The following is a 23,061-nucleotide window of genomic DNA, read 5'->3' on the forward strand; positions in this document are numbered from 1 at the left end:
ATAATGGATGATGATAATAGCGATGATGATAATCATGATGATCATAATTCTGAAAAAGAAAGGGGTCATGCATGGCATAGTTAAGGAGCAAAATAGTCTTTTTTTTTTTTTGTTTCTGAAGGATACTTTCATACCATTTTACAGAAAATGGTAAAGACTGAAGATTTTGTCTCCTTAATCCTCTTTTTTTTTTTTTTTTCTACCGTCTACTTCCTATTCTGCATCATAACGCAAATCTTGATTTTCCTCCTTATTTGGCGGACAATTAAATGGAAAGTAAAATAAAAAGGATAATACATGTCGTTCATGAACAAAGGGATGATGGACGAATGATTGTAGTGGGACTATATATGATGATGGATGATATAATGATGAATTGATTAATGACGAATTATCGATAATGGATGATGGGATGTCTACTGGGCTATTTTGAAGTAACTTCCAGGTTTTGTCTGCACTCAGTAACCTGTTTTTCAAACTTGTTTTTGTATTTGTCAGAGATAAACCATTCTTGTGCATATTCGATTTTGACGATCATTCACTAAAGAGATCTGCAATTATCGTCAATTATCGTAACTATGACTATGGATATTTATGATACTATTATGGAAAACACACTGATGATTCTTCGTCAGTTTCACAAATCATTTTATTGAATTCTTTTTATTTTTACTAAATAAAAAATAAAATCACTATCCTAAAATATTACAAAAAAAAAAATAAACTAATCTAAACATTATCATCATCAAAAACTATCATCTAAGCATCCATGAAGAAATAGTTGCCGCTCAACTTTTGTTCTTGATCCAATTGAGAGTCCAATTTGTTGATACGAGGGCGGTAATTAGTAGGATCACGTCGGAAGGTGATTTCCAAGGAGGCCAAGAATTTGTTCATACCAGTCAAGAGAGATTGAGGAGAGTTGGCGATAGCATGGACTGAGGGAGTACCTTCATATACAACGACACGATCAGCCAAATAAGTAGCCATGATGAAATCGTGTTCGACAATAAAGGCGGTGCGCTTGAAGTGAACAATGAAACGCTTGATGACCTTGGCAGCAATAATACGTTGTTCGGAATCCAAGTAGGCAGAAGGTTCATCGATCAAATAGATATCAGCAGGTTGACCCAAGGCAAGAACAATAGCGACACGTTGCAATTCACCACCAGACAAATGGGTCACTTCTTGATCGATAATGTTGTCAATATTGAGAGGTTTCATCACATCCGTATTGAATTGAGGGTTCAAGAAAGCAGCCTTGATCTTCTTGATGAACAACATACGCACAGTACCCTTGAACTTGGGGGAGATCTTTTGAGGTTTGTAGGAAACATTGAGTTCAGGAATTTGGTTTTCGCCATCAGGTTTTAACAAACCAGCCAGTAATCGAATGAAGGTTGTCTTACCAGTACCGTTTTGTCCTAACATTACCACAATTTCAGAATCAGTGAATTCACCAGCTTTCACTTCCAGTTTGAAATCACCCATAGTTTTGACCATATCAGGATACTTGTAATTGCGATGCTTGGCTACACTTTCTTCTTCAGCAACTTCACCAATCTTGAAAGTCAAAGATTCTTCACGGAAACGCAAGTTTTCAGTACGAATATTACCATCCAAGAAAATGTTGATACCTATACAGAAAAAAGTTTTATCAGTATACTCTTCCCAATTTAGTTTTATTATCAATATTACCGTCACGAACAGAAGCAGGAAGGGTAACAACACCATAAGCAGAGGGCATACCATACAAAATACACACATAATCAGAGAGATAATCCAATACAGACAAATCGTGTTCCACAACAATGATATAACTATAAAATAAAAAATTGTTGATATCTAAATTCTCTTTCAAAAAAAAAAAAAAAAAAGTACTTACGTATCTGAAGCGAGTAAAGAACGGATCACACGAGCAGCATTCAAACGTTGCTTGACATCAAGATAAGAAGAAGGTTCATCAAACATATAAACGTTAGCCTTTTGAACAGCCACAACACCAATAGCGAAACGTTGCAATTCACCACCAGAAAGTTGACCCACTTCACGTTGCAAAACATCACGAAGATCTAAAAACATAAAAAAAAAAAAAAAAAAAAAAGGTTGATCAGTCATTTGCCTATCCTTATTTCCATATCAATAATATTGATCATTGTACCTAAAGAATCCACAATGGAATCAAAATTATCGCGTTCCAATTTTTCTTCCAAAAGGGCACCCACTTGACCACTGACCACCTTGGGAATATGATCTACATATTGAGGTTTAATGATAGCCTAAAGAAGGTATATAAATATCATCAATCATCCTTGATTTCATTTTATTATTATTATTATTTTTACCTTCAAGTTATCTTCCAAGATCTTGGTAAAATAGTTTTGCAATTCTGAACCACGGAAGTACTTTAAGAGATCTTCCCAATCAGGAGGATTATCAAAGTTGCCCAAGTTGGGTTTCATCTTGCCAGATAAGATCTTCAATGCAGTGGATTTACCGATACCGTTGGTTCCCACTAGACCAAGTACTTGACCAGGACGAGGTACAGGCAAACGATGCAACTTGAAAGAATTAGCGGAGTAACGATGTGTCACTTCAGATTCAAGATTAGTAGGCAAATTGATAATATGGATGGCACCAAAAGGACATTTCTTGGCACAGATACCACAACCAATACATAAAGTTTCAGAGATGAATGAGATCTTGCTAGTTGGTTCCACTTCAATACAGAATTTACCTATTAGAGTTTTTTTTAGAGAAAAAAAAAAAACGAAGAAAATAAATCAGTTCAAGGTACACACACGTTTGAAAGAAAGAGAAAGAATGAAAACATTAATATCAGTAATTCTTTTAAAGACAACTGCTTACCCATTCGGTTGACAGGGCATGATCGTTTACTATGTTATATAAAAAAAAAAAAGATATCAATGAATGATAAAGTTTAATGACCAAGATTTTTTTTTGATTGACGAGGCTTGTAAATTTTTTTTTCTTTTCTGGACTTTACCATTCTTGTCGACATTTCTTTGGTTTACACTTGTCAGCACTGACAATGGCAATACGAGTAAGTTTATCACTCATGACTTGTATGATATAAGAGGAGGGATGATAAAGAGGGAGGGGAAGAAAATGAAGAAAAGAAGAATCTTTCTATCAAAAAAAAAATACAAGTGAAAAGAAGTGAAAAGAAATAAAAAAAAAATAAGGCCGTCAATGCGAACAAAATAGAAGAAAAAAAATGTTGTGACTGTAAAAGCCTCATCGGAATCTGAAGCAGTACAATAGAGTATACTGAATTGATTAACTTGCCGTAGCAAAAGAAAGTCAGGGGAAAAATAGTTGTGCATATGACTCTGCAGGATATGGACGAACATCACAAGAAACAGCAAGACATTGAACATCGGCTCATTTTACTAATAAGTATGACGTTTTCATGCAATACGATGAGGATGATGAGAAAGACTTTATTATTATTATACAGATTCAATGAAGAAACAGTAAGGAGATATGGTAAAGGGTAGTTATAGTAAATCAAAATGCTATCTAATGTTATCTAATGCTATACAATAGTTTCAGGTGTCGGTTCTTGTCCAATGATGCTTTCCATTTTCTTCGCCCTTGTGTAATCAGCTATGGATCGAATGATCAAAAACCACCCAATGATCATCAATATATACGAGATAATATCAGCATCGAATTTTCCATCGTAATCTTCCCCACTATGGTCTCCATGTTTTCCATTGTTGTCGTCCATATCTGGATCATCTACCAATGATTCTCCTAAAAAAAAAAAAAAAAAAAAAAAAAAAAAAGATGAAGAAAATCAATGATACAAAAAAAAAAAGATGCTTTCATTTTAAAAGAATGACAACTTACTACTTCGGATATAGAATCCAGTTTGAACCAAAGAAACACCTAATCCAGCAAGTGATCCATTCTATTACAAAGTAATAATGAGTAACAAGTTCATATTTCGCTTTCTCTCTCTCTCCCTCTCTCTCTCTCTATCTCTGGTATCTCACCTTGGCAGCATGTGAAGTATGAAGTAAATAAGTCAGCATAAATCCAACAAATTGAAAACTTGCAGATACTATTGAGATAAATATAAAGTAAATGGAAAGTTATATTCAATGATGAATTATCGACTTACCTAACAAATTCCAAGCAAATCCCAAGAGAGAACCCACAGGTAAACCTTCCACAAGGATCACATCACCCATTCCTAATGGGGCAATCACCGTCGTTTGCCAATAAGGAGGAGTAGCATCAGCAATTGCAACATCATAAGCCTAAATAAATTAAAAATAAAAATAAAAAAAATGGAGATTTAGGTAAATTTGACAAAAGAGAGTAGAATTTCTATCAATAATAAACCTACTGGAGGTGTTTCATCGACTTTGGCGCTATCAGACTCGGGTTTTGCAGACATATTGGAGAATACTCCATCATTCGTAGAGTTCATTGATAAAACTGCTGGTTGTTGTTGTATTTGCTGTGATGATATGTTCGGTGGTGAACGTGAGGAAGAAGAAGAAGAATGTAGTAATCTTCGTCCTTCATCATGATGTATATCGTCGTCGTCTTCTTCATCTGCTTCAAAACTTTCTCCAAATGTATCTTCTAGATCGGTTTGTTGTCGTTGTTGTTGTGTAGTTGAAAAATGAGCCGAGTTGCTACGTTGCGATGTTGTCGGAGAGCTATTACTGCTGTTGTATGAAGAATGATTGGATTCTATTTGTTCATCGTTGGCAGTTGTACTAACCTACAGAAGAGAATGTAAAGATTAGTTAAATGTATATAAATTAAATGATAACTCTATGTTATTTACTTGTTGATATTTTGGCATTGTAGGAAAAAAAAAAAGGGAAAGACGAAAGAAACAAAGATAAGAAACAAAGATACAGTATCTAGAAACTGAGTCACATCTGTCTCACCTCAGTCTCAAAAAAATTTGGCGGGCGAGGTCCCAAAAAATCCATATTTTGATGTTGTACAGGGCAAAAATGCAAAAATACTGATGCCAAATACCTCCGTATTTTGACCTCTCGTTCTCATCTGAGTCTCAGGCAATGGGTCACCACCCCTTTTTCTGTATTGATTAGTATCATTTGGATAGGCGATGTTTCTTTTTCCACTTCATATGTCATCTTGATGATTTGAAAAATAAAAACAAAACGTAATTTTTTTTTTATTTCTTTACCTTCGTTCGATCTCTTTTTTTTTATTTTATTCCATATACATACACTATGGGAAAAGATCTGAAATAAATTTTATTTTCCCTGAATACGTTTATTTTTTTTCCTGACTCGATTTAGTACAGACGTTCTTGATTTCTGATTTTTCTGAAATACATTACGTCGCTTTCAAAGTAAATTAAATGCGAATTTCGGAAAAAAACGAAATGAATGTCGGATTTCCGAAATTCATTCAGTATTTTCATAATCAAACTTCATTTCTGAATACAATATACAATCATCGATCATTATAGGCAAGAAAGGGACTTTATTTCATTAATATAACCATACTACATAACTATACTACATAACTATACTACATAACTATAGCAATAAATAGCTACACTACAAGGATAACGTTCACTAGTACGACCAGGACCAACTTATGCCACCTCCAAGATAATGATCATGACTTCCACTTTGGGTATAACTATTTTATTTGATATGGATACTTCAATTGGCAGTCTAGCAGAGTCATTCCAGCGAAGAAGGGAGTCGATCTTGGCTTGATTGTATAGTTTGCAACCTACAGGTAAAATTAACAAATAGCAATCCATCAACATCACTCTCTTTTCTTTTTTTTTTTCTATGTACAAGTTACCTTGGCTGCACCATCGGACGTTTGTATCACCATTATTGTATAGACGATAATCTAGCAAGCTACAGATAAAATCAACAAAATAAGTAGTAATCCATCAATGTTTATTTCTTTTTCTTTTTCTTTTTCTAGATAAATGTTACCTTGGCTATATCATTGAATGTTTGCATCACCATTATTGTATAGACGATAATCTAGCAAGCTACAAATAAAATCAATAAAATTAGTAGTAATCCATCAATGTTCATTTCTTTTTCTTTTTCTTTTTTCTATGTACAAGTTACCTTGGCTGCATCATCGAATGTTTTGTACCACCAGTAAACCCAATGTCATCATAACAGTTGGCTCGGAGAGAAATAAAAGCTCGCCAAATGCAGATATCAGACAATTTCAGATCATCAAGAAAGATAGTTGTACCGTCTTACGTATAGCGCTCCACTATCAGTCATTGATATGATCTTCAATAATCTTTCCAAACCAAATACCGCAAATGTCAGGACTTAACAAGGACTCCAGCATGAAACAACACGATCAACAGACAATAACTGAATTTCCTACGTGTTGCATTTTGCCCTCCACCTACTTGAGCACAAAATTCAGTCACTAGATTCATAAACAACTCTAGAGACCGATCATCCTCGACCAAGTCCATTGCCCGTAAACAAACAAAGATCAATACACCATGATCTTCGTCTGACCAGAAGCTAAGTATAAAGTAATGATGACCATCCGACATTTGACTGTATAGACCACTATTCTGATAACTAACAGATAAAAAAAAAATAAACACAGTGAGTAGTAATCCATCGATCTTATTCACTTTTTTTCTTTTATATATACATATTACCTTGGCTACATCAGGTTCCGATATTGATGTAACAATCATAAAAATCAGCACCAAAGAGATAACCAAAAGCATTTTACATATAGTATAATTTGTTGACTTTTTGTCAAAGAGAATGGAGACAACCAAAAGAACAGGAGCAGCAGCCTAAGACCACGAGAGAATGATAATATGGAAACACCATATCAAGTGGTAAAAAACAAAGGACAAACACCAACAATGCAGGAAAAAAGATCTTGAAGAAAACAACACCATAATGAGAGAGAGAGTCTAACGCAACCAAGTAAAAAAAAAAAAAAAAGATTTTGAAGAAATCACCAACCACAATAGAGACAGATAAGAGGAATAGAGAGTTCAACGACCTGTGAAAGAAATATTGATGGAAACATCATTACAATAAGAGGCAGATGAGAGAAAGGAAAAAAGACCAACCAAGGACGAAAACAGATATTGAGAAAGACACCACCAGAATAAGAGAGATCAGTGCAAGTAAGAGAGTCCAACCGAGAGAAAAAAAGAAAAAAAAGGATAGCGAAGAAAGTACCATGTTGGAAGACAGATAAGGTAGAGAGAAAGACCAATTACGTATATAAGAGATTTGATGAAAATACCATTACAATGAGAGACAAATGAGAGAAAGGGAGAGAAAGAGAGTCTAACTAAATAGAAAAAAAAAATAAGATGAGTCACCTCTTGTATTTTTTGTTTAAAGATGTTCTTGTGATTTTTACCACTTCTTCTATGAGGAATCACGGTAATTCTTTTAATTCATTGCTAAACGGTAATGGTACCCAAAGTGTTCTTCAACCAATATTTGGCTTGATATTGCTTGTGGGAATATGGAAGGCACAGAATGAGCTAGAGTTTGTCATGTTAAAAAAAAGTGAATTGAACAAGAAAGAAAAGCGAAGAAAAAGGAAATAGAGTGGATTTTCCCTTTATGCTAATGACTGACTTTGAATCGACTTACATTTTTTTTCTCTTTGATTTTGTACCTGAAATGCATTTCATTTTTACGAAATCTAATTCGGTTCAAAATTACATTAATTTTAGATCTTTTTCCCATAGTGAAAGGATTTGCGAAAAGGATACGGGTCTCAAAAAAATAGGTTTAGTTCAGGATTTTTTATTTTTATTATTTTTATTACAATAAACTTGTTTCTTTTTTTTTAAAAAAAAAAAAAAAAAACTAAATTCATTTCATTATAACGAGATCCATTTCATTTCAAAATGAAATCAATTTAGGAAATCCGACATTGATTCTTGTAAAATAAAATGAAATTCATACTTCCGGAATTGATTTTACGACACGAAACTCATTTCGGATTTACGACATTGATCTCATTTTGAAATGAAATGTTTCCGGAATCAGTTTAGAAAAAAATTGGAAAACGAAATTAAACGAAATTCATTTAAGAAGAATATTAGATTAATTCAGGAAATACGAAAAGGATTTCGTAAAATGTCGGAAACCTGATATTGCTTTTCCCATAGTGATATGTAATACGAATGTTAGTCTTGACAATCATTGAAGGAAGAGTAACTGATGATGATTGCAGAAGTATACTTTGTTTTTATATAAAAACATGGACAAAGGAAGTCGCGCTATGGCTGAGCCTACCAATTTAGCATCAGTGGCTTTTTTTAAAGCCAAATTTTGGTTGTAAAGATCAATCGTCCAGGGGTCACCAGGCGATCTTTGGAAAATGGATGAAACGCTTTGATTATCACTACATATTAGGTGGCAACATAGACAATAAAATGATATTAGAGGATGTTAGATCGCTCTTCTGAGAGGAATCCAATGGTGGCAGAACTATTTGATGATGATAATTATTGATGATATTGACCCTTATTTTTTAGTTTGCTCTATAAATTGGGAGGTAAGGTATAAACTGCTATTAAGATAAGAGAAAGAAAATGTTTTCATATAAGTTCAGTTTAAATTTGGTACGATGATAATCATTTTTGCATGAGTTATAAAAGTATTTAGCTGATAGATGATTGAACGAGTTAAAAAAACCGGGCGCTGACTTTTTTTTTTTTTTTTTTACTTTTTCCTTTACTTCTCTTTTCTTTAACCAATGACCCTTCGAACACTGTAAGTTACAATTATACGTAATGATACTATCCACATTCTATACTTAAAGGTAAGTTCCCTTTACGCATATACTTCTATGCTTACTGTTTTTCTTTTTCTTTTAATCTCCCATACTATGACCTAATCTACTTCTTTTTAATCTTTCTGTGAAAATACTGTAGACGGATAATACGACAGGAATATACAACAGGATCAACTGGATACAAAATAGGCTTTCTGTTGGCAAACAATGGCAAGTCAAATGGTGGCAGAAGTATCTCTCTTTTCCAACTCTTTATCATGGAAATTGTTTTATTCAATAGTTTGGTCTTTAGTTAGTGTTTTATAGTTTACATCCAATATTATTTTTTTATTCTCATTTAAATAAAATCATATTTTTATTGTTGTTTATATTATCATTCACTCTTATCCTATCATACTACTGTCAACAAACATAGAGTCATAAATACACCAAGTATATTTTGAGACCATCGTAGTACAACGAGGTATTTGTTGTAAACATTACATTAAACTATCTTGATCCAACAAAGTGTAACAATGAAGACTAGTAAAAAAAAAAAAAAAAAAAAACGAGTGACTCAAAACTTTTTTTATTCATTGATTTCATTAGCTAACCTAAGATATACAGTATAGTGAATACGTACTAAACTAAAACTATAAACATAACACTGTATACAGAAAATACATATAGAAGACATCTATTCCAAAAGATCCTAATGGTCAACCTATTTTCAAAAAAAAAAAAAATAACCTGCTCACTCCTTCTTTTTTCTTTCTTACCTATCACAGCTTGATCAGTTTTCTGTAATAACTTGCGCTGATCCATCCATCGTTGACATGTAGTTTCCGTTGATTGAAGTTGGGCGCGCAGCATATCCAGCTTTCCTTCACTTTCGAGCATAAGATCATAGCCAACTGCCATCATCGAGTACCATCGTCGTAGCTTTCTTGGTTTCCAAATGTTACTGTCTAATCAATCCAATACAAGTTCGGTATTCACGAATTGAAATTTGCCGTAGTGACTTGTAGTTGATGTGGAGTAGAGAATCTTGCAAATAGAAAGTTGATGGAAACGCCGTCTGTCAAGGTGTAACCGTAAAACATAAGTTTGCCAGATCGATGTCGGTTCGTAAGGTCATCCAAGCTACATATATGTAAAAGAATCGAAATGGTTAGTTATCTGCTTTCTTGTCCTCATCTCATCATCGCATTATCACATCGTCCTATTATTCCATTCCATCACTATACATCACTATACACGGATACACCTCTTTTCTTAATTACCTTGTAGTCCCAAATTTACAAAACTAGAGTACGTCGTAAAAAAAATTGGATACACAGGCCCATCCACCGTTTCAGTATTTCCTTGATAACCTAACATTGTTTTGATATTTTATGGAATTATGGCAACAAAGCGTCGATGTGCTAATACTGTCGGAAGATTCGAAAGCGGGTTTATGTATATCAGGTTGTTAATTTCTTGTTGATGATATTGGTCGTCGTCTTGTACAATCGGGATACGCTAGTGCCTTTCTTTATCGCTTACTTATCCTTGAATGCGTACCTTTTGAATAATGGCCACAGGATTTACAAAGTCGATACCCAATCCATAGCAAACTTCGTTGACTCTAAAGACGAAAACAATGTAAGATGTTAGTTAGTACAAAAGTTATATAAAACGTGCTAATTTTTACCTTATCAAACGTAACTTGTTTTTGTCGGTCGTCTCTGGTAAATAAAAAAAAATATTTAGTGTGAAGAATAAACAAAGCGATGTTTATATACCTGTTGGTCGACAAACGTGGGTGAAATAAACAGATTCTATAGTACAGTGAATCAGGAACAGCGTAATATAAAAAAGGAACAATAGGACAAGAAGAAGAATGGATAAAAACAATGGATTTAAAGAAAGACAGGGAAAGATGTTGAAACTAAAAGACAAAAAAATAAAAGGTGAAAAGGAAAAGGAAAAGGATAAGGAAAAGGAAAAGGAAAGAAAAAGAAATGAAAAAATTTTTTATAATAGAATTATTTTTATTTTTACGCGAGTAAGCGGATTTTTCGGGGTGCGATCAAATTACGACCGCATCATTCAGTAACAAAATACGATAATAGTATCGACGTCTATTCAGGGCGACATCCAATCTCTTTGCTTTTCTTGAATTTGAGTCCTTTGCTTTTGATTTGCCATATCTTTAAGAAGAGTTTTTGCGAAAGAAAGAAGAGAGAGAAAAAGGAGCTAACTTTCAATACCGTCTATAAAACGGGAAAATGTCAACGCACTTTCTGTGAATGTAGCTATCAGCTGATGGCAGATAAAGAACATTGAATACATAGTCTACAAAACTAAAATGTCCCCAATGCATTGTTTGACAATGCACTCTATCATCTGATGGCAGATGGAGAGCGATGATTGCGATAATCACATTGCTGAGAATCAATGTTGACATAAACAAAAGAGAATAAGGGATGTTTCTTTTTTTATTCTATTAAAAAAGGATAAATGGGGAATAAAATATGTGTCAAAGCTAAAACTATAATAAAGAGGTGTTGATTCATGCTAGCATCAATGCTCTATATCAGCTATTGATATTTGTTAAAGAGGCGTTTTCTTGTCGTCATGACCATACATGATATCTTCAATGTATTCGGTATCATCATCCATCTGAAGTTTAAATGAAGAGAAAGGCGACCGTGCGTTTGTGTATGTTTTGACATAATGTAAGCATTTGTCTTTTGATTTGTGTGACACGTTGACTTTTTCACTAGATTGCTAGTTGATTGATGATGGACAATGATTACCATCACTTCCAAGAACAATGAAAAATAACAATAATAAAAAGGACCATCGTCCACATCTTTTCCAAAGTATAGAAAATCTATAACCCTTACACTTCTAAAAGAATATATAGTGCACGCTTCAAACCAAATAAATAGTCCTTCCCAAAAATATATATATATATATAGCTCACCTTCTCAACGTCAATAAATAGCCACACTAAATTTTATTAATGAAAGGAATATAAAAATAAAACTAGTAATACGTACTTCTATTTTCCAATCAACTTTTTTATTTTTTCAGCAACTTTAGTTTTTTCATCGTCTGTTTCTAATTTGATTGACGCATCCCACAATTTTTCATTTTTTGGATATTGATTGATCCTCTTTCGTACTACGTATCGCCGTGATCTGATGGGAAGGTTGTCGATGTTAGCGAGAACAAAGGATAGAAGTGGAGGCGGGGGTGGCGACGATGTTGATGGAGTTGATGCTGACGATTTTGATGTTGATTTTGATGGGGTTGTTGACGATGTTGATGATGATGGGGTTGTTGACGATGATAGAGTTGATGATGATGTTGATGGAGTTGACGATGATGTTGATGGAGTTGATGTTGATGATAACGATGTATCTACGGAGATTATATCTATACGTTGAGAATGATAGTAAAAAAGTAAGTAAATATGTATGGTAACATCTGTTTTGTAAGTATTAATTACCTTTTGATTTTTGCAATGTCGGTGCTGTTAATGAAGCTGATATTGTTGAGTCTGCTGGCGTTATCGATGATGATAATGATGATTTATCTACAGAGATTGTAGGTATACAGTGGTAGTAAAAAAAAAAAAAAAAAAAAAGGTAAGTAAATCTACGCACCTTAATATCTGTCTTGTAATTATTCCTTACCATTTGCTTTTTGCAATGTTGGTGTTGTTAACGGAAAAGGTATTGTTAATGAAGCTGGTGGTATTGAGCCTGCTGGCGTTGTTGATGATGATTTATCTACAGAGGTTGTAGGTATACATCGCGAATAATATTAAAAAAATAGTAAGTAAGCCTATGTATCCTCCTATCTGTTTTTGTAAGTAATAATTACCCTCCAGTTTTTGAGGTTGTTCGTTTTTCTTTCGTTTTTTTCTTGCTTGTTGCTGATTTGGGTCTACAGAAAAGGAAAGAAATGATCGTAATTAGTCGTACGATAAGTATGATTATTATTGGCCTACCAATAGTTGATAAAGGGCTACGTTGTTGGTTCTTTTTAGATCGAAGGTTGTAAGTCATTATCTGTACTATAAATCTTTGATGTAATTTTTTTTTTTAAAAAAAAGAAAGAGGGAAAAAAAGGAAAGGAAGAAAAAAGATAAGCAAAAGAAAAAAAAAAGTGAGCATGATATCCGATCAATTGTCTCGTCCTGATTGGCTCAAATTTTCACCTGTCAAAATTTGCACAATAAAAATTAGCCCATCCGCTCCTTTTTTTTTTCTTTTTTTTCTTTTACTTATCTTTTTTCTTTTCTTTTTCTTGTTCTTACCTATTCCTATTTTTTTTTTTTGTAATTTTTTTTTCTCTTCGACGCGAAAAATGACAAAATCAATCATTCAAACTATATTCGAGATTCTATGTGAACTAGATGAAGAACAATTCGAAATGGTAATCTCGGACCTTCCAGCTCAAACGGGGTTAACAGAACATGAATGTTATATAATCATTACTAAAGCAAAGATACAGAGAAAGTGTAAGTTACTCAAAAAAAAAAAAAAAAAAAAAAAAAAAAAACAGTAAAAAAATAAATAAATAAAGAGATAAATAAAAAAAAAAGAGAAAGAGACAGCTGAACTGACTATTTATTATTCTTAGTATCAAGATCAACAGATCCTAACGCCGCAATGAAAGAAGAAAAAAAAGTAGGAAAGCAAGCAAAAAAGCAAGAAATACGCAATCCAAATGCCACTGGGCCGTGTGGCTCATGTGGTGAGATGGGCCACGCACGGTCATCCTCTCCACATTGCTCTCATCATACATTTAGCAAAAAGGAGTATCTAACGTACAATATGCCTGATCACCAACTTTTCACTATCAAGACAAGCTTCAAAACTGGTGTGCGTGCAAGTTTCCAAGCAAAACTAGGTCGTTCCGTTGATATTGTTAGTTATTTTCTTCGTGGTGTTATCATCCGTCTCCAAATATTCCTCAATCACTTCATTTTGACTCGTCCTGAACTGGTCAACAGTTACCTTATATCTCACTCCGCTTTGTATTCAATCTCGCAGCTTATACGTGGTGCGGAAACAATCACAAACAACAATCCAAAGTTGCCAGTCGAGGTCTTAGAACATTTCATGGCTTTCAAAGAACTATACCCCAACATTGTATACCAATACGAAGTTGCATCTGATGGAATTACAGGCGATACACAAGCTCTTACTGAATATCTACACTCATTGTCGGAAGCATACAACAATTGTTTGGCAGAACGCTTTGAAATAAGGATCAAAAATTACATCAAGTTTCTCTTTCGATTACATGACACTCACGTGAGTTACCAAAAAAAAAAAAAAAAGAGCGGAGTAATATAAAAAAGAATGTTGTCAATCTCACTCTTTTATATATATTTGTATAAATAGATACCTGGAAAGTTTTTCCAATCAGTTATCGATCAGATGTATCAACGTTTTGTTTCGCGGGTAGAAATGGATGAAGGTGCCTTACAACAATATGCTGCAGATATCTCCTACCTAGAAGGCATGGATGGGCTTTTGGAGGAAGATCGTATACAGATAGAAGATATTATTACACAAGTCCATGAAGCATTTATCCCCATAAAGCCAAGCGATATTGGTGGAATCACAATCAAAAGTTTACAACAAAAGCCGGCCGAAGCATTGCAGATCCTAATCCCTATTCTAAATCACTATAACCGACACAATGACGATCAAGAGGACGTTGAAGATGACGATCACAGCAACAAAGTACCACTTTTCTCTTTACTACCAGAACCTTCATTCAAAAGAAGACATGTAGCGATATTACCAAAAAACATTGCCCGACTCTCTGGTTGCCAAACATTTTCCCACTCTGGAGATGAACCAAGCTTTATGTTGTCTTTGCCAGCTTTTTTCCAAGTTTTCAACATGGACAAATTTGGATTATCTAGGTAAGAAAAAAAAATCTTTTTTATTTATCCTCACTTTTATCTTTCGTATAGCCCCGACCAGATGATTGACAATATTTACAGTGGTGGAAACATGTTTACGGCTTTCGTACTTACAGATGGTGTGTCTTGTTCTTTTATTTTCGCTCGTCCTGCTCCGTTAACAAAGCATCCTATCATCAACACATCGCACTTGGACAACATGCCGCTAGATATCAGACGTGGATTCAGAATGTCAGCTGTTGATCCTGGCCGAAAGACGATAGTTACTTCTTCGTATGGAACACCCTGTATTCTTCAACATCATCAACAACCATCATCACCATCATCACCATCATCATCGTCGTCGTCATCGTGGTCATCGTCATCATCATCATCACAGGTGCAACAACAACAACAACAACAACAACAACAACAACAACAACAACAACAACAACAACAACAACAACAACAACAACAACAACAACAACAACAACAATCGTCATCATCATCATCACAGGTGCAACTACAACAGCAACAACAACAGTCGTCATCATCATCACAACAACATTATTATCCAATAAGAGCTATATCTGCAAAAGAGTACCAAGCACAGTGTGGTAGTACTCGTAGACGTCAAATCATGGAGACCAGAAAGCAAGATACTTTTTATATGTTCAACGGAATATACACGGAATTCCAAGAAATTGAAAGCGTTTTACCGAAATCCAAGACAACCGATGCTGATTTGTACCTAGATCGCGTGGAACACATCCTAGGGAACTTGGAGTCTTATCAAAATTTCTACGGACGTACTCATTCCATACAACTTTTTAATAATTATCGTGGACGGCAAAGAGGGGTGGCCTACGGTGCCAACGTACTCGCGGGTACGTCAAGTAAATACATCAAATCAAATCGGTCACGCAGAAACACAAATAGAAATAGAAGAAATCGACAGAACAAGCGAAAGAAACGTCGAGGAAGCACTGAGGAAGTGGTAATGTAAGTTGTGCAATTAGGTTATATCGACAAACAACTTCTCATCTTTTTTTTTTTTATTGTAGCCCTTCTCCGATGAAAGAAGCCACACGGTTGCATCATGGTACTGTCAAAGATGAAGCCCCTGGTACTCCATTGATTCATTTCGGTGATGGACTTGCTGGAAGAAAAGCCAATGCACCTATCAGAAAACAACTGCCTGGTTCATCCAACAGAATACACCGAAAACTTTTAGAAAGACAAGAACAAGGACATTTGTTAGTGACAACAATAGATGAATTCCGGACGAGTAGAGTAAGTGAATCTTCTAATAAAGAAAAAAACTTAACACCTGTTTGCTTTATTTCTAGAAATGTGCCAAATGCCTTGGAGACGTTGAAAAAGTTAAACTCAATGATGTCACGGTTTATTCTCTCTTACGATGCGTCAACTGCAATATCATTTGGAACCGCGATGTTCTGGCAAGTGCAAATATGTATACGATTGCAACTAGTGAATTAGACGGCACTGGACGACCGACTCCATTTCGACGACAACAACGACAGCAACAACAACAATAATAATAGTTTCCTGAACGGTCGTCATCATCATTTTTTATTTTATTTTTTATTCTTCCTTGTTACATCGTTTATGACTTTTTTTTTCTTTATTGCAGTGTAGAATTTGATGAAGATATATTTAGTACAATAGCATAGTATTATAAATTTACTTGATAAATAAATAAAATGATTTACAAAGTGTTTGCACTTCAAAATTTTTTTACCTATTTTATATTCATTTCAGAGTAATAAAAGATTTTCTTCCTATATATAACGTTGACCAATGATTTAGATTTTCGGTATACATCCTTTGATATGATCTGTATGTGATATTTTTTTGATACTGATTGTTTCCGTATTTTAGTTCAACTGGCACTTTTAATCCCTATTGATATCATATATCATCACTTGGTACATGGATTTATAATGGTGGTTCGGTAATATATCTATCTATTGACAAGTAAATCTTCCAAACTCTATTAGGGTATTTGACTGGGCCCAAGCCTGTTCTCAGATTCAGTCTCACTAACAATTTAGCGGAGGTTGAGACTGAGAGGCCAAATACCACTTTTTTCCTTCCTTTTTTTGGAAATTCTTATTTTCACTCGCCCTTAGTTTGTTATCCTCACCCCCATGGTAAAAAGTAGCCAGTAAAACCCCTTTTTCCTGCTGTCCTGGGTAACTAGCCAAAATAATTCTAAAAGCCAAAGACGACAACAAGCATCTCAAGCAACATTCACAGATTAGTTCTTCTGACACGAAATACCTTCTTTTTTTTTAAAAAAAAAAAAAAAACAAAAAAAAAAAAAAAAAACAAAAAAAAAAAAAACAAAAAAAAAAAAACTGCGCATAGTGTATATTTTATACTATTATTATTTTACTTCTTTAATTTGTCTGAAATAAAACGTTGTTATATTTGATACAGTCTTTTATTGATTCTAGCTGATGATTGATGATTGATGATTACTTTGTCATTTACTATTCTTACTTCTCTTGCACGTCAATTTGGACAGTCTTACCAGGATGCATAAAGAAGTCTTTTTCTTCTTTACGAAATATGTAATATATTGGTCATGGATAATGGATGATGGGTAATGGATGATGACTGAATATAAAGGTTTTTCTGGAATTTATCGACTATATGAAAAAAAATCAATTTGCAAGGTTGGGGTTGGAGCGAAAAAAAGAAAAATCAAAAAATCATGCCAAATTGTCGTTAGTGGACGGGCTTCAAAAAAAAAAAATAACTACCCCTTCGTGCAATTTTAATTTTTTTCTTCTTTTTCTTTTCTCCATCCACTTTTTTTTTTTCCACATTGGGTGTCCTCTTTGTCTGTGCGATCTTGTCAAGGTAGATTTTATTGGATTTGGAGCGTTTTGAAAAAGGGATTTACAAAATACATGGGGAAACCCTTTCATTTTGGATGTAGGATTTAGTACAGGTAAATGATAAAAAATATTTTATAATAGGATGTGAATTACTTGGCCTGGTTTTATTTTACTAGTAATGTGAACGAAAAACTGACTAGATGACAAGCTTCTTTTGGTTAGAAAGGGCAGCTTGTTGTTAGGATCTCGGTGGTGGACGAAGGCTTCTGGTTGGTACTATAATAGATACAGTAGTGATAGTTTTAGTTAGTCAGTATGTGGATTTTTTTTTGAAATAAAAATTATATTACTTTTTGGAATACACAACAATACACTTCCATGACTCTCTTTTTTTTTTTTTTTTTTTGATGATGATCATCATTATTAATTGAATGAGGGATAACTGAATTGACTTTTCATTCTTGGTTTACCTTATAAATCGTGAGGCAAGGTGTATATTGCTATTAATACAGCTGAAAGAGAATGTCATCACGCATCGTCAATCCAAATTTGATACAATGATGATATGTTGCGAGGGAACTACAGAAATATAAAGAGGCAGGAAATTTGACTAATGATCATGATTCATAGCAGTAATTGATTCAAAGCCACTGGTCAATCGTGAAGATAACTCAGGTAAAGCTAACTAGATTTTTGACTTGAAGTGAAAGCTCATTCATCATTTTCTTGTGCTTTTAGCACTTGATCTTCGAATTGCTTATATAAAGTTGTGGAAAATACACATCCTGACCAAAGATAATCGTCAGGATATATTTGCTTCAATAGTACAGAATCATAAAAGTACAAAAAAAAAAGATGAAGATAAGATTACAAAAAAAAAATAAATCATCCATCATCCATCATCCATCATCCATCATCCATCATCCATCATCCATCATCCATCATCCATCATCCATCATCCATCATCCATCATCCATCATCCATCATCCATCATCCATCATCCATCATCCATCATCCATCATCCATCATCCATCATCCATCATCCATCATCAATCATCCATCATCAATCATCAATCATCACATCAATCTCATCATCAATCATCAATCATCAATCATCAATCATCATCATCAATCATCAATCACAATCATCAATCATCAATCATCAATCATCAATCATCAGCTAGAATCAATAAAAGACTGTATCAAATATAACAACGTTTTATTTCAGACAAATTAAAGAAGTAAAATAATAATAGTATAAATATACCTATGCGCAGTTTTTTTTTTTTTGTTTTTTTTTTTTTGTTTTTTTTTTTTTTTGTTTTTTTTTTTTTTTTGTTTTTTTTTTTTTAAAAAAAAAGAATATTTCGTGTCAGAAGAACTAATCTGTGAATGTTGCTTGAGATGCTTGTTGTCGTCTTTGGCTTTTAGAATTATTTTGGCGAGTAGCCCAGGACAACAGGAGAAAAGAGATCTTATTGGCTACTTTTTACAGTAGGGGGTGAGGATAACAAACTGAGGGCGAATGAAAATAAGAATTTCCAAAAAAAAGAGGGAAAAAAAGTGGTATTTGGCTACTGAGTCTCAACCTCCGCTAAATTGTTAGTGAGACCGAGTCTGAGAACGGGCTTGGGCCAAGCCAAATACCCCCACAGTGTTTTCAAAGTTTTTTGTCGGGTCACAAGAAAATGTTTTTCGTGACGTTACAAAATAAAAAATCGTACTTTCCCAAAATGGATGTCGCATAACCACTTTTTCAGATATCGCTCCAGAGATGACGGTAGAGTATGTCATTGATTGATGATTGATGATTGATGATTGATGATGGATGATTCTTTTCAACAGGCCATATTTGGGAAAAAAAAGAACTATATTTTTTATATTGTATCATCATCATAATATTCACAGTTAAGACAGGGGTATATTAATGTAATATTCATATCTTGTGATGTTGATGTGAATTTGCATAATAGTTCTTTTTTTTAAAAAAAAACATCATTCTTCTTTGTTTATTTTCATTAACTGAGACATTCGATCGATCGATAACGAATGTAAATTTGCATAATAGTTCTTTTTTTTTTCTTCTGAGGTATTTTTGCCAGGTTTATTTTATTCCTTGATCAAGTGAGAGATATAAAAAAGTGCTATTTTATTTTTCTTTTTTTTTCTGTTTCTTTTTTCTCTTTTTTTTTTCCTTTTTTTTTTTCTTTTTCTTTTAATTTCTTTATCTATTTTGATATCAATTTTTAAACCAATTTACAAGCATACAAGACCTTTATATCCATCCACTCCAATACAAGTTTTTTTTTTCTGGACCACAACCTTACAAGAATCAAGACGGGCCTTTAGGTCCATTTGCTTTTTTTTTTTTATATATACTTATTGGACTTCCTTCTTTCTGTGCCTTGCTCAATAGTAAGTTTCTTTTAATGATAATAATAATAATGATACAGTGTATTAATCATTCTCTTCTTTTTTTTTCTTTTTGAAATCTCTCTTGGTGCTCAAAGTGAATATCAAACTGTACAGCAACATATAAAAATATGTTATCGCCTCTTCGGAGGACGTATTTAATGCTTCCCTACAGGTAATTTGAAATAAATATAAAAAAATGGATATGTTGACTAAATAATATTTTATTTCCTATTTTTGCGACATCTTATTCTTTGAATTCCGTCATTTTTTATTGAATAAAGTGTAAGAAACAATACAAAAATCTTGGCAAGCCAATAAAGATATGAGATGTTTTATTCTCCGACCACAGAATCTTTTTTTTCTTTTTTTTTTTTTTTTCCTTTCTTTCTTTCTTTCTTCAACTGATGAAAAAGCAACCACCTCCGGATTCTACTACCGAACCACCGATACAAAATGAAAAGCAAATATTATCACCTACTACCTTATTATCTGAACCCAATTGGTCTTTAATGGACGATTTTATAGGACAAGACGATACCGATCTCTTTCAAGAAGCTCTCATACCTCCAGAAAACTTTAATATGGTCTGTCAACATGTCTATCGTAGTTCCTTTCCCAAGAAAAAACATTTTCGTTTTTTAGAAAAGTTAAAACTTAAAAGTATATTGTAAGTATAGCAATAAAGAAAAAAAAAAAAGGTAAACCACTCACTTTTTTTTTGTTTAGAACCCTTATTCTTGAAGATTATCCTGAACAAAATATGAAGTTTCTCAAAGAACAAGGTATACAGTTTCTTCAATTTGGCATTGCTGGAAACAAGGTAATATCATTTCAACTCATTATGCAAAATATATATATATATATATATATATATATGTTTATATACTAATCTCGATTTCATTTCCTTCCTTTTTTTTGTTCTTTTCTTTAGGAACCATTTGTACAAAGTATGACAGAATGAATGCAAATATAGCATATTAGATAATCTGAACATTTATTTTATTCTACAACTATTATATAGTTCCTGAAGACAAGATAAGTGCTGCTTTAGCGGCTATTTTAGGTAACATACCAAAAGAAAAGAATTAGAGATGATGACTTACCATCGAATGTTTAATAGACAAGCGAAATCATCCGATGTTGATCCATTGCAACAAAGGAAAGGTAAACAAGGAAATACAATGAATAATCCTAATAAATAGTTAGAGACTGACAGGATTTTTTTTTTTTATAAAGCATCGAACTGGTTGTTTGATTGGATGTTTACGAAAGGCACAGCACTGGAGTCACACTTCTATATTTGACGAATATCGACGCTTCTCTCATCCCAAATCAAGATCAATGGACCAACAATTTATTGAACTATATGATGCAAATCAAGTATGGCCTCTTGTTGATCGACGTTATTTACCTGATTGGCCTACTTTAGGTAGGTGAAACGAAATGATACATATTTTGTATGACGTACCTATTCTGATTTACTCTTCCTTTTATAGGTGACCCACCTCCAACTACTGAATCATGATAATCGCCCGTAGATCGACCATCTTCATCATTCCCCTCTCTCACTCTGTTATTTTTTGTACATAGCCTCCCTCTCGTTAGGATTAGAAAAAGTGTTATTTGTTACTAGGTTGTCATTTCCTTTTTTATTTTATTTTTTTTCTTTATCTTTTTTGAATAAAAGATTATTATTTTTATCGTTAGATTTTATTCTGTCAGTACATACTCTATACCTTTTTTAAAAAAAAAAAATCAGCAACTTTTATGAATGAAGATCATCATCATCGTCATCAATATTGGAAATAGGACCTTTGTAAGTTTTATGCCCAGTTGTTATCCAGCAGATCACGGAGAAAAGGAAGACGGTACCAATCATCAAACTAGCATAATTCATAGAATCGGCAGAGACAGGAGAGACGGATGGGAAACAAAGGATGATACCAAAGAAGACGATCCACAACAAGGCAATGACATTGATAGGAACGCTCCATCGACCCAAATCAAAGGGACCTTTTGGCATAGAATGTCTAGACCACAACAAACGACAAATAAGAGGCATCCCATAGGCCACATTGCAACAGATCACACTAGCAGAAAGGACAGCAGTCCAATAAATCATAGTACCAAATACAGGCAGAATCAAGATGATCATCAGGATGATTTGTAGCACAATGATACGCAAAGGTACATCACCTTTTTCTAATTTGTAAAAGAATTTGGAGTAAGGTAAGCAACCATCACGGGCCATGGCAAACATCAAACGACAATTAGCCACCGATGCATTGGCAAGAGAACCAAACTGGGCAACAGCTAAAAAGACAAGGAAGAAGGTGGACAGGGCACGATTACGTGTGACTTGAAAAAAAAATTCACTGACAGGAAGATCAGCATTCAATAGACCATCTAAATCTTGAATGGAAAATAATACGGCAATGGTCAATGCGATACCTTGAATCACAGCAAAGATGACACATAGCAAGATACCTCGAGGACCTTCACGATCAGCATCCTTTGTATTTTCACTCAGTGTGATGCCACCATCATACCCAACCAATGTCCATCCTGATTGTAAAAGACCTAGGAAAAATACAAGGGCTACATTGTCATACCCAGTACTATTGTTGAAACTGGTAAACACCCATGATGTACTTTGGTGCACTGGCGCAATGGCTGGAATCCCAATGGTAAAGAGAAAACAACCTGCAATCAACCAAATGACTAAACATTATAGTGTAAAATAAATAGTAATAATATGAGTTTAAATAAATCAGCATGATGATGCCTTGCCTTTACATGTAAAAAAAAAAAAAAAAAAAAAAAAAAAAAAAAAAAAACTTACTCATAAAGTAGTTGAGGATGTTGGTAAATGTCAAACCAAGAAATCCACTTCCTGTACCAAAAATTGTTACTGCAATATAAATACCAACATATGCACCAGTCTCTGTAATCTCTATGCCTCGAGACACTGATACAGCGCCTAGCAACGATAAAAAAAAAAAAAAAAAAAAAAAAAAAGACATTAGGATGATGATGCATGAATCATTGAAGATTGCTTCCGTTTCTACCTATAATCAGTTGTGCAAA

The 23,061-nt window shown here is 33.7% G+C and overlaps 8 protein-coding genes across 8 annotated transcripts; 2 read left to right on the forward strand and 6 right to left on the reverse strand.

The window, feature by feature from the left end:
• Positions 1 to 598: 598 nt before the first annotated feature.
• Positions 599 to 2,391, reverse strand: BX664DRAFT_168884 (P-loop containing nucleoside triphosphate hydrolase protein). Its single transcript, XM_051539975.1, has 5 exons — positions 2,346 to 2,391; positions 2,162 to 2,254; positions 1,886 to 2,072; positions 1,699 to 1,820; positions 599 to 1,637 (listed from the first exon to the last, which is right to left on the reverse strand). Exons 3-5 carry the CDS (start codon positions 1,969 to 1,971, stop codon positions 760 to 762), a joined length of 1,086 nt encoding a protein of 361 aa, XP_051397999.1. The 5' UTR covers positions 1,972 to 2,072; positions 2,162 to 2,254; positions 2,346 to 2,391; the 3' UTR covers positions 599 to 759.
• A 1,053-nt stretch (positions 2,392 to 3,444) lies between these two features.
• Positions 3,445 to 4,873, reverse strand: BX664DRAFT_283237 (metal homeostatis protein bsd2). Its single transcript, XM_051541592.1, has 6 exons — positions 4,829 to 4,873; positions 4,379 to 4,762; positions 4,151 to 4,289; positions 4,023 to 4,090; positions 3,877 to 3,937; positions 3,445 to 3,780 (listed from the first exon to the last, which is right to left on the reverse strand). Exons 1-6 carry the CDS (start codon positions 4,844 to 4,846, stop codon positions 3,560 to 3,562), a joined length of 891 nt encoding a protein of 296 aa, XP_051398000.1. The 5' UTR covers positions 4,847 to 4,873; the 3' UTR covers positions 3,445 to 3,559.
• Positions 4,874 to 5,872: 999 nt separating this feature from the next.
• BX664DRAFT_168921 (uncharacterized protein) lies at positions 5,873 to 6,830 on the reverse strand. Its single transcript, XM_051539976.1, has 3 exons — positions 6,680 to 6,830; positions 6,117 to 6,589; positions 5,873 to 5,894 (listed from the first exon to the last, which is right to left on the reverse strand). The coding sequence occupies exons 1-2, from the start codon at positions 6,749 to 6,751 to the stop codon at positions 6,326 to 6,328; spliced, it is 336 nt and encodes a 111-aa protein (XP_051398001.1). The 5' UTR covers positions 6,752 to 6,830; the 3' UTR covers positions 5,873 to 5,894; positions 6,117 to 6,325.
• Positions 6,678 to 7,263, reverse strand: BX664DRAFT_337320 (uncharacterized protein). The gene is made up of 2 exons (XM_051546208.1): positions 6,978 to 7,263; positions 6,678 to 6,906 (listed from the first exon to the last, which is right to left on the reverse strand). The coding sequence occupies exon 1, from the start codon at positions 7,221 to 7,223 to the stop codon at positions 7,068 to 7,070; it is 156 nt and encodes a 51-aa protein (XP_051398002.1). The 5' UTR covers positions 7,224 to 7,263; the 3' UTR covers positions 6,678 to 6,906; positions 6,978 to 7,067.
• A 2,081-nt stretch (positions 7,264 to 9,344) lies between these two features.
• Positions 9,345 to 12,934, reverse strand: BX664DRAFT_375080 (uncharacterized protein). The gene is made up of 9 exons (XM_051548709.1): positions 12,782 to 12,934; positions 12,655 to 12,717; positions 12,465 to 12,560; positions 12,278 to 12,364; positions 11,951 to 12,189; positions 10,472 to 10,503; positions 10,342 to 10,405; positions 10,062 to 10,084; positions 9,345 to 9,921 (listed from the first exon to the last, which is right to left on the reverse strand). Exons 1-9 carry the CDS (start codon positions 12,837 to 12,839, stop codon positions 9,774 to 9,776), a joined length of 810 nt encoding a protein of 269 aa, XP_051398003.1. The 5' UTR covers positions 12,840 to 12,934; the 3' UTR covers positions 9,345 to 9,773.
• Positions 12,935 to 20,327: 7,393 nt separating this feature from the next.
• Positions 20,328 to 20,722, forward strand: BX664DRAFT_169042 (uncharacterized protein). Its single transcript, XM_051539977.1, has one exon. The coding sequence runs from the start codon at positions 20,379 to 20,381 to the stop codon at positions 20,643 to 20,645; it is 267 nt and encodes an 88-aa protein (XP_051398004.1). The 5' UTR covers positions 20,328 to 20,378; the 3' UTR covers positions 20,646 to 20,722.
• BX664DRAFT_337337 (protein-tyrosine phosphatase) lies at positions 20,337 to 21,680 on the forward strand. Its single transcript, XM_051546209.1, has 6 exons — positions 20,337 to 20,794; positions 20,906 to 20,921; positions 20,996 to 21,037; positions 21,095 to 21,138; positions 21,211 to 21,403; positions 21,471 to 21,680. The coding sequence occupies exons 1-6, from the start codon at positions 20,735 to 20,737 to the stop codon at positions 21,497 to 21,499; spliced, it is 384 nt and encodes a 127-aa protein (XP_051398005.1). The 5' UTR covers positions 20,337 to 20,734; the 3' UTR covers positions 21,500 to 21,680.
• Positions 21,597 to 22,861, reverse strand: BX664DRAFT_337341 (amino acid/polyamine transporter I). The gene is made up of 2 exons (XM_051546210.1): positions 22,817 to 22,861; positions 21,597 to 22,695 (listed from the first exon to the last, which is right to left on the reverse strand). The coding sequence occupies exons 1-2, from the start codon at positions 22,818 to 22,820 to the stop codon at positions 21,740 to 21,742; spliced, it is 960 nt and encodes a 319-aa protein (XP_051398006.1). The 5' UTR covers positions 22,821 to 22,861; the 3' UTR covers positions 21,597 to 21,739.
• Positions 22,862 to 23,061: the final 200 nt, after the last annotated feature.

Source organism: Halteromyces radiatus (genome assembly GCF_025201355.1).
Source record: "Halteromyces radiatus strain CBS 162.75 chromosome Unknown BX664scaffold_6, whole genome shotgun sequence".
Classification (NCBI taxonomy): Eukaryota; Fungi; Mucoromycota; class Mucoromycetes; order Mucorales; family Cunninghamellaceae; genus Halteromyces; species Halteromyces radiatus.

Coding starts and splice junctions, on each gene's coding strand:
- BX664DRAFT_169042 (XM_051539977.1), top strand. CDS start 20,379: ATGAAAAAGCAACCACCTCCGGATTCTACTACCGAACCACCGATACAA.
- BX664DRAFT_283237 (XM_051541592.1), bottom strand. Junction 4,091..4,150: donor ATTTGCTTGGAATTTGTTAG/GTAAGTCGATAA, acceptor TTATCTCAATAG/TATCTGCAAGTTTTCAATTT. Junction 3,938..4,022: donor ATACTTCACATGCTGCCAAG/GTGAGATACCAG, acceptor ACTTTGTAATAG/AATGGATCACTTGCTGGATT.
- BX664DRAFT_375080 (XM_051548709.1), bottom strand. CDS start 12,839: ATGACTTACAACCTTCGATCTAAAAAGAACCAACAACGTAGCCCTTTA. Junction 12,190..12,277: donor GACATTGCAAAAATCAAAAG/GTAATTAATACT, acceptor TAATCTCCGTAG/ATACATCGTTATCATCAACA. Junction 10,085..10,341: donor CTGTGGCCATTATTCAAAAG/GTACGCATTCAA, acceptor GACGTACTCTAG/TTTTGTAAATTTGGGACTAC.
- BX664DRAFT_168921 (XM_051539976.1), bottom strand. CDS start 6,751: ATGCTTTTGGTTATCTCTTTGGTGCTGATTTTTATGATTGTTACATCA. Junction 6,590..6,679: donor CGGAACCTGATGTAGCCAAG/GTAATATGTATA, acceptor GTTAGTTATCAG/AATAGTGGTCTATACAGTCA.
- BX664DRAFT_337337 (XM_051546209.1), top strand. CDS start 20,735: ATGAAGTTTCTCAAAGAACAAGGTATACAGTTTCTTCAATTTGGCATT. Junction 21,038..21,094: donor TGCTTTAGCGGCTATTTTAG/GTAACATACCAA, acceptor AATGTTTAATAG/ACAAGCGAAATCATCCGATG. Junction 21,404..21,470: donor ACCTGATTGGCCTACTTTAG/GTAGGTGAAACG, acceptor TTCCTTTTATAG/GTGACCCACCTCCAACTACT.
- BX664DRAFT_337320 (XM_051546208.1), bottom strand. CDS start 7,223: ATGGTACTTTCTTCGCTATCCTTTTTTTTCTTTTTTTCTCTCGGTTGG.
- BX664DRAFT_168884 (XM_051539975.1), bottom strand. CDS start 1,971: ATGTTTGATGAACCTTCTTCTTATCTTGATGTCAAGCAACGTTTGAAT. Junction 1,821..1,885: donor TCTTTACTCGCTTCAGATAC/GTAAGTACTTTT, acceptor TTTATTTTATAG/TTATATCATTGTTGTGGAAC. Junction 1,638..1,698: donor TCCTGCTTCTGTTCGTGACG/GTAATATTGATA, acceptor TTTTCTGTATAG/GTATCAACATTTTCTTGGAT.